Here is a 14,703-nt window from a genome sequence, read left to right as displayed (position 1 = left end):
TCTACTAATTTATAAGTTATAATTGTATAAAATATAACTAAAAAATCATGGTTGTAAATATTTTGACATTTAAGTGTGACTATGTGTAAAAATTAATAAATAATTGAATACATTTTGTTGTTTTATTGCTCTAGCAACATTTAAATTACAATAGCAATATTTTACCACTATTATAATATTATTGTAGTACCTTAGTACAGCGAGTGTGGAACCTAGGGGTCTTGTGTTCATTAAAAAAGTCAGGCCACTAGCGTAATTTCTACAAAATAAATTCATAGATTAAAAAAAAAAATTCAGAATGTTCGGGTTCGATTCCTGAACTAAGAACTAGTTTTTTTATGTATGGACATTGGACATTATGTTTATGTCGTCGCCATATCGTAGATTTGCTAACAAAATTGTGAAACGATTTAACGATCTGTTCTAACTAAGTTGGCCCCATCATGAAATGCGACCATTTCATGAAATGATCGTTCATTTCATGAAGTGAGCAAATCTACGATATGGTCATGTATATATCGGTTTCACTGATCGATTTTCTTTAGGGACAAGTAGGTGATCAGCTTTCTGTGTCCTGCCAGACCGAGACTTTTTTTTCTTCGTCTCCACCGGAAATCGAACCCAGGTCCCCTCGGATCTACGCTCACGCATTACCCACTGTACCATAATTGAAGAGGCGGTCAGACCTCATTAGGGTGCTTTACCACCAATAAATAATGTGCGACGATGTGTAGCAAGGAATGTGTTTGCAAATAACCAATAGTATCGCTTCAAACTTCAAACTAAATGAAGCTATATGATTGGTTATTTACAAACACATTCCTCGCTACGCATCCTCGCACATTATTGGTGGAATAGAACCCTAGGTTTGAATTATGTGAATGATTGTAAGATTTCTTGTAAGGAAGGAAAGGTAAAAGAAACAACAATCATACTAAGTACTTAGTATTTATTTTAGATAAAAACTTAAATTAGAAATACTTCATCAAAATTAAACGCATACAAAAATATTGAGTCCATTTTTATTATTAAAATGTATAATTATAAACATTTCATACAATTATTTACGGTGGATATTAATAAAGATGTTATCAAAATAAATAAAAAAATATGGACACACAAATATAGTTATTAAAAATAACCTTAATATTAAAAACATACAGAATTTATGCAAAAAAATCTTTTAAATTAGTTATCATATTAAGTTTTTACGTTTATGTACTGAACAATAAAACTATCGTTACCTCCATAGATACTAAGTTCAAAATGAGTCATGTTTTAAATCTAATTTGAGGTTATTTTATATTAATTATTAATTATTTTATGAACAGGAAGCTGGCTTGTTTGTAGCGACGCGGCACACTACAGCCTTCAAGTCTTTGATAGCTTCGTCTTGGACAGCTTGATCGAATTTCTGAAAAAAATTTGAAAAAACATAAATATCATTTTTTTTTAATAAAATTGAGTTTATAGAGTACAATAGAACAAAAACTCTATTTAATTTAGAGTGCTTATTCTTTCGATAGATATGGAAAATGAAATAAAAATATTTTAAATCGGTCAAAATATTACAATAGTTACGACATAAAAATTTTGTTTTCTTTATAAACTAGGTAAATATATTTGTGAATATTACAATTTTTGTTAAGTATTTTTCTAAATAAACAGATAAGTAAGTAGTTAATAATATGTATGTGAATATTGAAGGTAAAAAAAAATATACATAACTATTACAAATAATGCAATGTTGTAACTATCTACCGAACGCGGCAATTTCCTGCATTTTTCAACCGATTGCAAAAAAAATTTTACTATTTTTTAGCTTTTTTTAGACTTTTTAACGCAAAAAGAACTCTTTCATTCCATTTTTCAAATAACTCACCTCGTTAATAACCACAGTAGGTACGAACGACAGAGGGCGTTGTACTGTATCGGATTTATCTCCATATGAAGCTAGCAGGTTGTCACCTTGTTCGCCGCTCGCGCACTTCTTGAGTTTGCTCGTTTCCGCTGACTTTTTCATTTGTTCTAGACACTGGAATGTACAGAATGTTTGTTATAGAGATGTTTAAAAAATATTGGCAAATTTTATGTATTTAATTGTCTTCTGAACTTGGTCGGCGGCACGGGAATATATCACATTCTTCGCACATAATTGGTGGAAATCACCCTTCAAATTCAAATTGTCTTTATTTGATGAATGTAGTTACTTCATGTGACGATTAGTGATTTATTATATATGATTTTAATTTTAAAAGTGAAACTTATTTAGGCGGGTTGAGGGTAAAATGGTATCTTTGAATCTTGCCAAAGAAGTTTCACGCCAGGAGAAGAAGAACATTTCTCGAGATTTTTTTTGCGAAATTTAAAAAATCGGATTAGTTTATGGATGAATATTACCGTGTCCAAAGACTTGTCAGGGTTGGCCTGTCCCATGAGGCAGATGACAAGCTCCATCTTGTCTGTGTCCGCGAGGCTCCGGTCTTTCAAGATGCAAGCTTGGACCTGGGAGAAAATATTAAAATAATAATTATTGACAAAAAGAACATCCTGTATTTGCTGTAAAAGTTAAAAAACATGGCCTATAATTAATATTTTATCTGAGTAGAGTTAATTCTTTCCTATTTTTTATTATATTCAGGTCTTAAAGCCAAATAAGTAAGTTCCAAACAAGTTAATTTCTCATCTTAAGTTGTCATAAGGTAACTTGTGTAGCCTTAAGTGAGAATACCTACAATAAATCATCGTTTCGTATTGATTACTCGTTTCAATAGGTACCGCCTTACAATTTTTGTAAACTTTTTACCCGAACCTAAAAGAAAGACTAAAGTTTTTCAGAGAAATTATAAAAGCAGAACAATAGCCAGCTTTCTGACTTAAAAGCTGAAAGTCGTATTATATATTAGTTAAATCTAAATAGTAATTAATTATTAACTTAAACTATATAAGTAAAAAATATTACCTTGTTCCCGTAACATTCGTCATTCCCGTGGTGACAGATGAACTGCCATTTGCCGTTCACTTTATCATGCTGGAATAAGAAAATCTAGATTAATTTTTCTTCCATAAATGTGTGTAAAATTAGGAGTGAATTACTGTGCCTTTTATCTCTATCTCCTATCTCCTCTGAAACGGCTGGACCGATTCTCATGAATTACGTTTTTTTTTAGAAAAAAACACACATTCTCTCCTTCCAATTTTATTTACTTTTAGATTAAATGGTCGCATTTTTATAATACAAATCTAAAAGTAGAAGAAGTGAAAAGTCAATTGTGTGTTTCTTTATAAAAAATTAATAAAATAAAAATCTTATGTACCTACGGTTCACGAACGCAAAAGTATTTTCCGCATAGGGTTGCCACATCAGTGAAAAATCACACGTTCCCACAGCTTGAACCGGACCTCTTATGGGGGTACGTATAAGCCATAAATCATGATCCACCATGCTGGCCAAGTGCGGATTGTTGATTGTTCACATGTCGTTGAACTTTTGATTCTTGAACATATCGGTTTCCTCACGATGTTTTCCTTCACCGTTCGTTCGTGGTGATGTTATCAATAATTATTTTCAAAAACTAAAAATCTCTTACCGTACTCTTCCCATAAGGCACGAGCTTGACTTTGACAGCTCCTCTCAACTCTCTCCACACGGGAGCCAGCTGGTTGGTGATGAATGACTTGCTGTCGGGGCAGAGGGACTCGTAGTACACTGCTATTTTCACCTGCAAGTATTTATTAGGGTATACAAAGTTGTAAGGGTTCATAACCTATGTTTAACCATAACTAGTACCATTGTATAATCTTATCTTACTAATATTATAAATGCGAAACTTTGTGAAGATGTGTGTGTGTGTGTTTGTTACTCTTTCACGCAAATTCTACTGAACCGATTACAATGAAATTTAGCACACATATAGAGGGTAACTTGGATTAACACATAGGATAGGTTTTATCCCGGAAATCCCACGGGATCGGGAACTATGCGGGTTTTTCTTTGAAAACGCGGGTAAAGCCGTGGGCGGAAATCTACTATTATCTATAATATGGGCCAGAACATATACTAACTGCATATCAGTTTATGAGATTCATTTAAAAGAAAGAAAAAAACCTTTCTTTGTCATGATCGACGACCGTGTTACACAAATATCCCTACTTAACTCCTCTACTAATTAATATTATGAATGAAGAAAAATATGAATTTACGCTTTGTTGTTTGTTTGTAGATACTATAGTTCTTCTACTACTACTTTCACGATAGAACTTCTAAAACGATTTGGATTAAGTTTTTCACAAAGATAGTTTGAACCTAGAAAAGCAATTTTATCCCTTTAACTACGCGGGCGAAGCCGCGAGCGGAACGCTGTTATCCTACTAATAATGCGAAAGTTTGTGAGGATGGATATTTGTTACTCTTTCACGCAAATACTACGGAATCGATTACAATGTTTGGTATGCAGATAGCTGAAGACCCAAAATAAGACAGGCTGTTTTTTTTAAATAACAAATATAGGAAGAACATACATACAAAAAATCGTGCACGTAACATAAAACTTGTAATATCAATACTAATTTGCTATATTACAAGCTCAAAAACATTATTATATTTATGCGAACTTTCCATTCGTCAAGTGCTAACTGCAAGTACAGTATGGTAGTTGTAATAAAGTCGAACATACGGGACCCTAATTCACGAAACAAAAGAATCGGACTCAGCTAAGTGACCTCGTTCCCAGGTGCGTGCGAAGGCTGCATGATCGTTCTCAGGTGTTGTTAGGGCTGCCAACTCATAGTTTTTAGTTGTTAATTAAATATATATAAACTAATATTACGCTTTGGATTGCATAAAAATACATTTAAATTTCTATATTGTGATGGGTTTCAGAGTAGCCAACTCATAGTTTTAGATGTTTTTATACATTACATTGATTTATTTATATTTGAAAGTAATGGAGTCGCTTAACAGTAACAAAATGTTGTGTTACCATGGCAACTACCATATCCTACAAAGTCCTGAAGTAGTTAGTTAATTTATTTGTTTATTATTTATACTGCAAATACAAGTTCGTTATCAGTAATTACTTAGTTAATGGGTAGAGGCGGTTTAATTTAACAAATTGAGGACCATAAAATTAGTTTATCCATTCAAGAATAATAAAATACATAAAAAAGATCTTAACGGAGGCAGCCCTATCAAAATTTTCCTAGATTTTTTGACCCACTCAAGCTTTTGATCGACAAGTTGCTTTATGTTTTTTAAACGTGTATGTTCTCATTTATCTCTGTAATTACTGCAATTAAATTCAATTTAGATGTTTTCAAATATGAGATTTATGTGCATACTGATTTTTTTAATTTAATTTTCAATTAGCAGTGCGTGATCAATAAACATACATACAGACAATGATATTAAAGGTAAATAATAAGGTGTAGACAATGACTATATCATAGGGTGTAGGTAGATAGGTTACCAACACAACATTCGATCCACGGCACACTAACGCACACACGATTAGATGAAAGTGAGATGGCATGATTCAATTATCGTGAGCGAAAAAGAGGCTGAAATAAAATCTGGTCAATTAGCCACATTTCGTTGCACTCCCACAGCGGTAATAATCTATATTATACGACTTTTTAATTAATTATAATTTAATAACTTTACACCCGCGGCTTCGCCCGCGTTTTTAAAGAAAAACCCGCATTATTCCCGTTCACGTGGGATTTCCGGAATAAAACCTATCCTATGTGTTAATTCAAGTTACCCTCTATATGTGTGCTAAATTTCATTGTAATCGGTGCAGTAGTATCAACGTGAAAGAGTAACAAACATATAGTACCTATACACATACATCCATCCTCAGAAACTTTAGCATTTATAATATTAGTAGGATAGGATAGGATAATGTCATTTTGTATAGATATACAAATTACTTTAAATTACTGCAATCCCTTCTCAACATCATACCACAGTTTTGCAATAAAAACTTCATATGAGATTTATGCAACAGTAGGTATACCATCTAATTATGTTCGCTCAGCTAACATTATAAATAAATAAATATTCAGGACAATTTTCACACACGGCACGATCTGATCCCATACTAAGCTTTCGCTTGTGTTATGGATAAACCAGATGGCTGATAAACATACATATATAATTTTAAATATATACTTATATAGATAATTAACACCCAGACACAGAGCAAACATCTATGTTCATCACACAAATATTTGCCCCGGGTGGGAATCGAACCCACGACCTCTGGCTTAGAAGGCAGGCCCACTACCAACCAAGCCAACCGGTCAGTCCTAAAATAATATATTAGATTACTTAAATATTACAATCGATTTATAAATTACTTTTCTATAAGCACAGATAACATTATAGATAATGGCTTAGCTTTCAGACAGGCGAGGTTGTGGTCAAGCGCTTCCCTAACTACAATAAAAAAACAATTGTATACCTTGAATTCAATTGTTATTTATTACAAGTCAACTGTATCAAAATTACACACAACTAAGGGAATCGAACACACATACCTTATTATCCTCTTTCCTATTCTTCGCCAGCGCACCACACAGGAATGCGACTGCGCAGATCGCGAGCAGTGATCTCATCTTGTACTGAAATAAGTATATTATGTTATGTACTTTATCTATTTAAGTGTACTACACTACAAGCTAGCTGTGGCTTTACTTGTGTAAGTTTATGGAAGAAATTTTTTTTATTATAAATAAGTACGAGCTGTAATCTTTGTATCAAACATACAGGTAATCGGTTCAGTAGTATTTACGTGAAAGAGAACCTAACAATTAACAAACACACACACATCCTCACAAAATTTCGCATTTATATTAGTAGGATTAGTAGGATACCCTGACCCGTAAAGAATCTATCTAAATAATGTCCATTGTCCGGGTCACACATGAATGGACAATTGAGAAAGTTTGGATCGTTGACCGCTAAATCGATCAATATAGTTCTAAGTGTATTTCTTAACCAGTATCATCTAGTACTTATATTAAGAAGTGAGAACTCTTCTCAATTACAAGTACCTATGAGTATATTTTTATGTACATATCTGTACTACTCATTTTTAATTTTTAATAATAAAAACCTGAAGAGTTTGATTGTTTGAACGCGCTTATCTCAGGAACTACTGGTCCGATTTGAACCGATGTTCGGTGTTAGATAGCCCATTTATCGAGGAAGGCTGTAGGTTATATATCATAACGCCTAGACCAACAGGAGCGGAGCAATACGGGTAAAACCGCGGGGCACAGCTAGTAAGTTATAACTGGACCACGCGAGCAAAAGCATAGTCTGAAGCTAATACCAGTAGGTACAATTTCAATAATATTTCTTATTATTCTACTAATATTCTACTACCACTATTCTTCTACTATTATAAACGCAAAAGAAGAAAGAAGTAAGAATGGATAATATCTTTGTAACTCTTTCACGTGATAACCACTGAATGTATTTTGATGATATTTGGTATGTTCTACCAGAATAACACATAAGATAATAGCTATAGAAACTGAGTCAGTCTATTCATGCATGAATCTACTGATCACCTTTTCGCAGTCGGTTAAAAACAATCTAAACAATAAACAAATTTCTAATCGCGTAACGCTTTCCAAACCACAGACTATGGACAAACGGATAACTGTCAAATTGTTTTCTAAAATGATTTCTCTATATTTCTCGGCAACATAAAGTGACCGTTACTTGCGTCTAAGTGTAAGTTAAACACCGGTCAAGTGTGAAGCGTTCATAGTATTTAAAATAAAAAGTAATTCTTTAGAAATAAAACTACTATTTTTATTCTGTGGTAGAGTCGACTTTTCGTATGCAAATATTAAATTTATTATAGACTAGCTTTCCGCGCGCGTTGTCGAAATCCTAATAAATTATATACTGATACCTTCCTATTCAATCACTCTATCTATTAAAAAAACTGCATCAAAATCCGTTGCGTAGTTATAAAGATTTAAGCATACAAAGAGACATACGGACAGAGAAAGCGACTTTGTTTTATACTATGTAGTATGTAGTGGTGAAGTATAGATATATTAGATAGCAATGATATTATTAGGTAAAAAGGTGCAGATAGGTTACCAACGCAACATTAGATCTTCAAAACACACATGATACACGATTAGACGGCAAAGTGAGCAGGCATGATCAATTATCGTGAACAATAAAGAGACAACTGAAGTAAAATAGAGCTTACTTTTACTCTACAGGGTGTCCCACTGTTGGTATACTAAGCTCAAAGGAGTTTATAGTTTTGCAATTTGCATACGCTGAGTACGTAAAAAATACTTATAAAATTCCAAACGCATTTTTTTTTCAAATACTCAGATGAATTCTCAAAACTCTATATTATGTACACCCCTGACAAGTAACCCGCCCAACTTTGCCACCCGCACTTGAGAGTTGAGCTATCGTTTAAGATTATGTTTTCATAGACCTATATTACTTGCTCTGTGTCATAGACAAAATGCTCACATTAGCGACGGGATATATGCCTGCTGCGCGAAGCTAGAGAAGAAAAAATTTCTTGTCCTGCGAGTTTGCCGGTGTTTTATAAATAACCCTGTATAGAGTAAAAGTAAACAGTGAGAAAAAAAATCTTATTAGAATATTTGACGTAACCTAAGAACAGAATCAAGTACAATAAATGCACACGTCCTTGATAATAATTATGAATTATAATTTATTATGTAATTTATGTTTATACTGTTTTGCCACGGTATAAAGATGAATTATTGTTGTTTTGTGTTGCACGTGATTAGATTTTTATGAATCAAAAGGCTATTTAGCAGTATATTAGTATTTTGAAGTACTCATAAATTATGATTAATGTCTACAAATAAATTTAATTTGTATCTCTTTGTTATGTCAAATTAGTTTATTATTGATTACTTCTTGAAGTAAATACTTATATATTATAATAATGATAACTAAGTATGTAGTTAATGTCAATGGCCATCTTAATATATATAAATCTCGTGTCACAATGTTTGTCCTCAATGGACTCCTAAACCACTTAACCGATTATAATAAAATTCGCACACCATGTGCAGTTCGATCCAACTTGAGAGATAGGATAGGTTTTATCTCGGAGGTCCCACGGGAAAGGGAACTATGCGGGGTTTTCTCTGAAAACGCGGGCGAAGCCGCGGGCGGAAAGCTAGTAATAATATAATATTTTTAAATGCCCAAATTAACGGGGCACAGATAAATCTATCTAATTAGTATCTATACATATAATAAATCTGTAGAAGGGTCAATTCTGTACATTGAAAATATTGAAAAAATAAATAGCAGGGGGTGTTACTGGATCGATACCAAGCCCAAATATGTGATTAAAAAATTTTTTGTCTGTTTGTCTGTCTGTCTGTCTGTCTGTCTGTCTGTATGTTCAGGCATCACGTGAAAACTAACGGTTCGATTTCGATGAAACTTGGTATAATTATACCTTATTATCTTGGGCATAAAATAGGATACTTTCTATCCCGGAAAAATACGAAGAAAAAAAAATAAATCTTAATTTTTCTTAATTTTTCCGCGCGGACGGAGTCGCGGGCGGAAGCTAGTACTTACTATAATCTGATTATAATCTGAGGCTAAAGAGTAAAAATAATAAAAGAAATTCACTCAGTAATAATGCATCTTTGAGATCTTTCTACTCGTGAAATCATTTCCAAAACCACTCCGTAGTTTTTGAGCTTTTTTACGAACTTGTATGTTTCAAGTACTCTCTTAGAATCGATGTTGACCCACTTTAAACGGACAGATTTAATTCAAACTTTGCACACTTATCAGGAATCGGTGACAATACAATAATTTTATGAGATACAAGGGTAGAGTGAACTAGCGTACTGTCTATCAGTTCTCAGTACTCTACCAGTTTAGAAATTTTAGTACTCTACTCTACCAATGGTGTGTCTACATTGTGACTGTGTCTACATTAGTGTCGTAAGTAGGATAGTTATTACTCTACCACTCTACCGTTTACTCTACCCGTGTTCAGCGGCCATTAAGCGTGTTTTTAGACGCTTTATATTAGCTTCACCTGTATGTTTGTATGTTTGTAACCGACTTCTTTGGGCGCGATTTTGACCCACTTTAAACGGCCAGATTTCGTTCAAACTTTGTAGATTTACTGAGGACCGATGACAATACACTAATTTGATAAAATTTTCTATTTTTTAGTTCGGTTTTCTATAAAAAGCGTGTTTTTTAGTTTTTTTAAACTATTATTATTTTAGTTTTTTAAACATATTAATTAAATACTTATACTTGCTTTCCGCCCGCGTTTTCAAAGAAAAACCCGCATAGTTGCCGTTCCCGCTATTTCCGGGATAAGACCTATCCTATGTGTTAATTCAAGTTACTGGCCGGTTGGCTTGGTTGGTAGTGGCCCTGCCTTCAAAACCAGAGGTCGTGGGTTCGATCCCCACCCGGGGCAAATATTTGTGTGATGAACATAGATGTTTGCTCTGTGTCTGGGTGTTAATAATTATCTATATAAGTATTTATTTAAAATAATATATGTATGTTTATCAGCCATCTGGTTTCCATAACACAAGCGAAAGCTTAGTATGGGATCAGATCGTGCCGTGTGTGAAAATTGTCCCGAAATATTTATTATATTTGTTATTATTAAGTTACCTCTATACATGTGCCTCTACCCTCTCTTTCATTGTAATCGGTTCAGTAGTATTTGCGTGAAAGAGGAACAAACACACACACATCCAAACAAACTTTCGCATTTATAATATTAGTAGGATATTAATATATAATATTCTTACCCTCCAAACAACACAATAGCAACGTTTAAAACGCATATATAAAGATTTTAACAATACGTGTTACGATGCACTGTTGTTAACATCAACTAAGATAATAAATGACTTACTTGAACTTTGCTATCTGTTTTCTTTATAAATAAACAATTCGTTGATCATTATTTGAGACCATTTCTCTGGGTTATACCTACAGTATATTCAAAATGTTAAAATGTTGTGGCATAATAATTAAGTAGACTAAGTACTTACTAGTTACTTAGGATCTTAAGTTACAAGACAGACATAATATCCTACTAATATTATAAATGCGAAAGTTTGTGAGGATGTGTGTGTGTGTTTTTTAATCTTTCACGCAAATTATAATGCACCGATTACAATGCAATTTAGCACACATAATATAGAGGGTAGCTTGGATTAACACATAGGATAGATTTTATCCCGGAAATCCCAAGGGAACGGGAACTGTTCGGGTTTTCCTTTGAAAACGCGGGCGAAGCCGCGGGCGGAAATCTAGTCTATTATATAGTTTGTAATATGATATTAATGTAAATAGATTGAACCGCAGACGAAACCACAGGCAAATAGTTTACATGTAATGAATTTTGTCTTAAAAATACTTTTAATCGTTTCTATATTACTGTGTAAGTACTATTTTATACAAGCAATCCGCCATCGCCCGTTGTACATGTTTACGTTCTATCTCTATAAGAACCATCTTCTCAAGGAACATTATAAAAAAAAAGAATCAACGAAGTCGATTCAGCCGTTCTCGAGTTATGAGCTTACCAACATATTATATTGCGATGCATGATTTTGACTGAATAATTAAAAAAAACTCAGTTACAAGGGCATTAATTCAAAAAATCCTTGCCCAACAGGAGCGGAGCAATGCGGGACGTGAAACCGCGGAGAACAGCTAGTAATGAATAAATCGCGTATAAAATCCGTTAAAATCTTTAATTTCTAGTCTAATTGTCTAGAAACCCTTGCGGCTTGAAAATACTTTCGGCACTTGGCAGGGTCAATGGTATTGGCTGATAATATTATGTATAAATATTATAAAAAGGTCACGGAAGTCTCTGGCGCCAAGATAATATTATAAATTGCAAATTATTATTAAATACTTGATAAAATGGGATAAAGGTTATTAGATATTATTTGGGGGAATGTCCATTTAATGTTTAACAGGGTCATGACCAGGAAAAATGTAGTCTGTAATCGGCAAACGATCCGCCAGAAGCCCCTTTTCACTTAACCAGATACCTATACCGAATACACAACAAATTGCATTAATTAGTAGATCAATTTTTTAATAAAATAAATCTATCCGTTTCGATGGAGATTACAAACAGTGAGGCATTATGGTGATAATTTTCTTTAGATGTAGGTACATTGTATAAATGATTATCTGTTTGGCCCGACTCTATCCATATTAATTCCAGAAAAAACCTGCCCATGTCACTGAGGCATTTTGATTGTTGTTGCATAAGAAGGAATGATATACATAAGTCGACGCTATATTGATGTTCCCTGTCGTGGGATCAAATTATCACTACATAGTATAAAACAAAGTCGCTTTCTCTGTCCCTATCTCCCTATGTATGCTTATATCTTTAAAATTCTGATGCGGTTTTTTTAATAGATAGTGTGATTCAAGAGGATGGTTTTAGTATATAATTTATTAGGTTTTAGACAAAGCGGGCGCAGCTAAGGAAGATATGCTAGTAGATAATATTATAAAAAAATATATTGTAAATTTACACGTAGGTTCTCGTAATTTTTCGGTTTTGATAAAAATTTCTTCTTAGGAATACTTGATCTTATAGGAACATTATACTTAGTTGTATACGTAGTATATTATTATTAGTCTGTGATTATAGTTTATATAATAAACAGTAGGTATTATAAAAACTTTTCTCATTTGTGTATCACTTATTATTTAATAATCGTTACAATAATAATGATTAAAGAGATATCTAGTGGTTAAGGCGGTTAAGGAAAATCAAAGTTAAATTCAGACGTATTTTTTACACACTTGGCAGCAAATTTTAATTTTTGAATCCAGATAGTAAAAAATATTATATTTTTTTAATAATATTATAAATGCGAAAGTTTGTGAGGATGGATGTATGCGTATGTATATATGGTTGTAACGCAAATACTACTGAACCGATTAAAATGAAATTTGGTGTGTAGGTAGCTGAAGACCCAGAATAACACAAAGGCTACTTTTTATCCCGGAAATCTCACGGGAACGAGATGTATGCGGGTTTTTCTTTGACTACGCAGACGAAGCCGCGTGCGTAAAGCTAGTTTTATTATAAACTTGAATTGTGAAAAGGAAGGAAATAACTAACTTTAACGTAACTATATTTTCTATAATAGATAAAAATAATTAATTATCCAACGGCTACAACACAATGATATTTACGCAAAAACATAAAAAAAGAATATTCAGAAGCAGATCTAAGGTACCTAACTATATATAAAACTTCAAGTAGGTATCTAGATATTTAAGTACTTGCTCTGTCATCTGTGTCTTTTAATAACTTAGAAATTACATTTAAACAACTTACAAAAAAAAACTACAGCATTATTATAATATCACCTAAAAATGTTATCTACGAATCGAGAACTTCTGATAAAAGTCGATGAAATTAAAAAAGGTTTACAGTATGGATTTTTTTGTGATTTTTATATTATAGACTAGATTCCATCCGCGGCTTCGCTCGCGTGGCGTTTTGATAAATCATAAAAGGTAGCCTATGTTCTTTCTTAGGGTCTAAAGATTGTCTGTGCCAAATTTCATAAAAATCGGACGGAAAAGCGTAACAGACAGACAGACAGACAGACAGACAGTTACTTTCGCATTTATAATATTAGTAGTGATTTTAAAGTAATTATCTGTTTGCCTATTTCTGAAATAGGTAGTTTTTATTATTTGACACAAATCTAAGCCTGCGTATTTTTTTCATAGTCTTGTTGCATGATTTCGAAGAAACAGATGTTAAATAAATAACAAATAGAAGCATGAAGTCTACACAATGACAAATAAATTTTAGCGAAGTAATGAGAAATATGATCTCAGCATGTTTAAAGTTTAAACATTTATTTAGATTTTAACATTAGGTATGTTTTTATATTAAATAAATTCACCTAATAAATTCACTGTGTAGGACTCTATGGAAAGGTAATTTTTTTCCAAGTCGGTAAAACTTAAAAGTTGTTTTTATAAAAAAAACAATTGTTTATATTTTATTATTATTTAATATTTTTGAACGCAGCTATATCGCACCTTTTTATCATGAACTAACCAGTATCTAGCACAGAGCAAGTAATATATTATTAGGCTGTGAGTACAAAAAAGACTGGATCATTATACATACATATTTTATTCAAGCAGTGCAACTTGCTAACAATTCAAGTTCACTAACAAATCCTGTTTTTAACTTTTTAGTTTTTACATTATCTATAAAGTACAGCGTACACGATTAAAACCTGTTTCGTTGACCATTAACAAAAATTAAAAAAAAAACTCACTTGCAGTTCCGCGGGTAACAATAGCGCCAAAATTGACAATTACTTTTTTTTTTCGTATTTGAATTTGGAACGCGTGAAGCGATTGCCAGCGTCGCGGATACTGAGGTTAATATTCTCAAGTGAACGGTGTACGGTATTATCCCTGTAAATTGAGTATGTACGTCCTTTGTACTTGTTTTATGGCGGTAATTACTGTTTGGAATTGTTCGAAGTACATTAAATTTGGTAGAGTTGTACCTCTTTATTTTTGTTTACGTTATAAGATTGATGTTTGTTCAAACTTCGAAATATTGTTTGAACATAGACTTTTTCAATTAATTATTATCAGCAAATGAAGGTTGG

The 14,703-nt window shown here is 32.8% G+C and overlaps 1 protein-coding gene across 2 annotated transcripts; it reads right to left on the bottom strand.

Annotated features, from left to right (window-relative positions):
• Positions 1–1,295: 1,295 nt before the first annotated feature.
• Positions 1,296–14,518, bottom strand: LOC123702311 (gamma-interferon-inducible lysosomal thiol reductase-like). 2 transcript variants are annotated; one of them, XM_045650025.1, is made up of 7 exons: positions 14,362–14,518; positions 6,541–6,624; positions 3,591–3,722; positions 2,963–3,031; positions 2,401–2,505; positions 1,883–2,035; positions 1,296–1,414 (listed from the first exon to the last, which is right to left on the bottom strand). In XM_045650025.1, the coding sequence occupies exons 2-7, from the start codon at positions 6,616–6,618 to the stop codon at positions 1,322–1,324; spliced, it is 630 nt and encodes a 209-aa protein (XP_045505981.1). In that variant the 5' UTR covers positions 6,619–6,624; positions 14,362–14,518; the 3' UTR covers positions 1,296–1,321. The 2 variants fall into 2 exon arrangements, with proteins under 2 accessions (XP_045505981.1, XP_045505980.1); XM_045650024.1 differs by lacking the exon at positions 14,362–14,518 and adding an exon at positions 10,825–10,883.
• Positions 14,519–14,703: the final 185 nt, after the last annotated feature.

Source organism: Colias croceus, chromosome 23, assembly GCF_905220415.1.
Source record: "Colias croceus chromosome 23, ilColCroc2.1".
In the NCBI taxonomy this organism is placed as follows: domain Eukaryota; kingdom Metazoa; phylum Arthropoda; class Insecta; order Lepidoptera; family Pieridae; genus Colias; species Colias croceus.
This window is presented reverse-complemented; position numbering and strand designations above follow the sequence as displayed.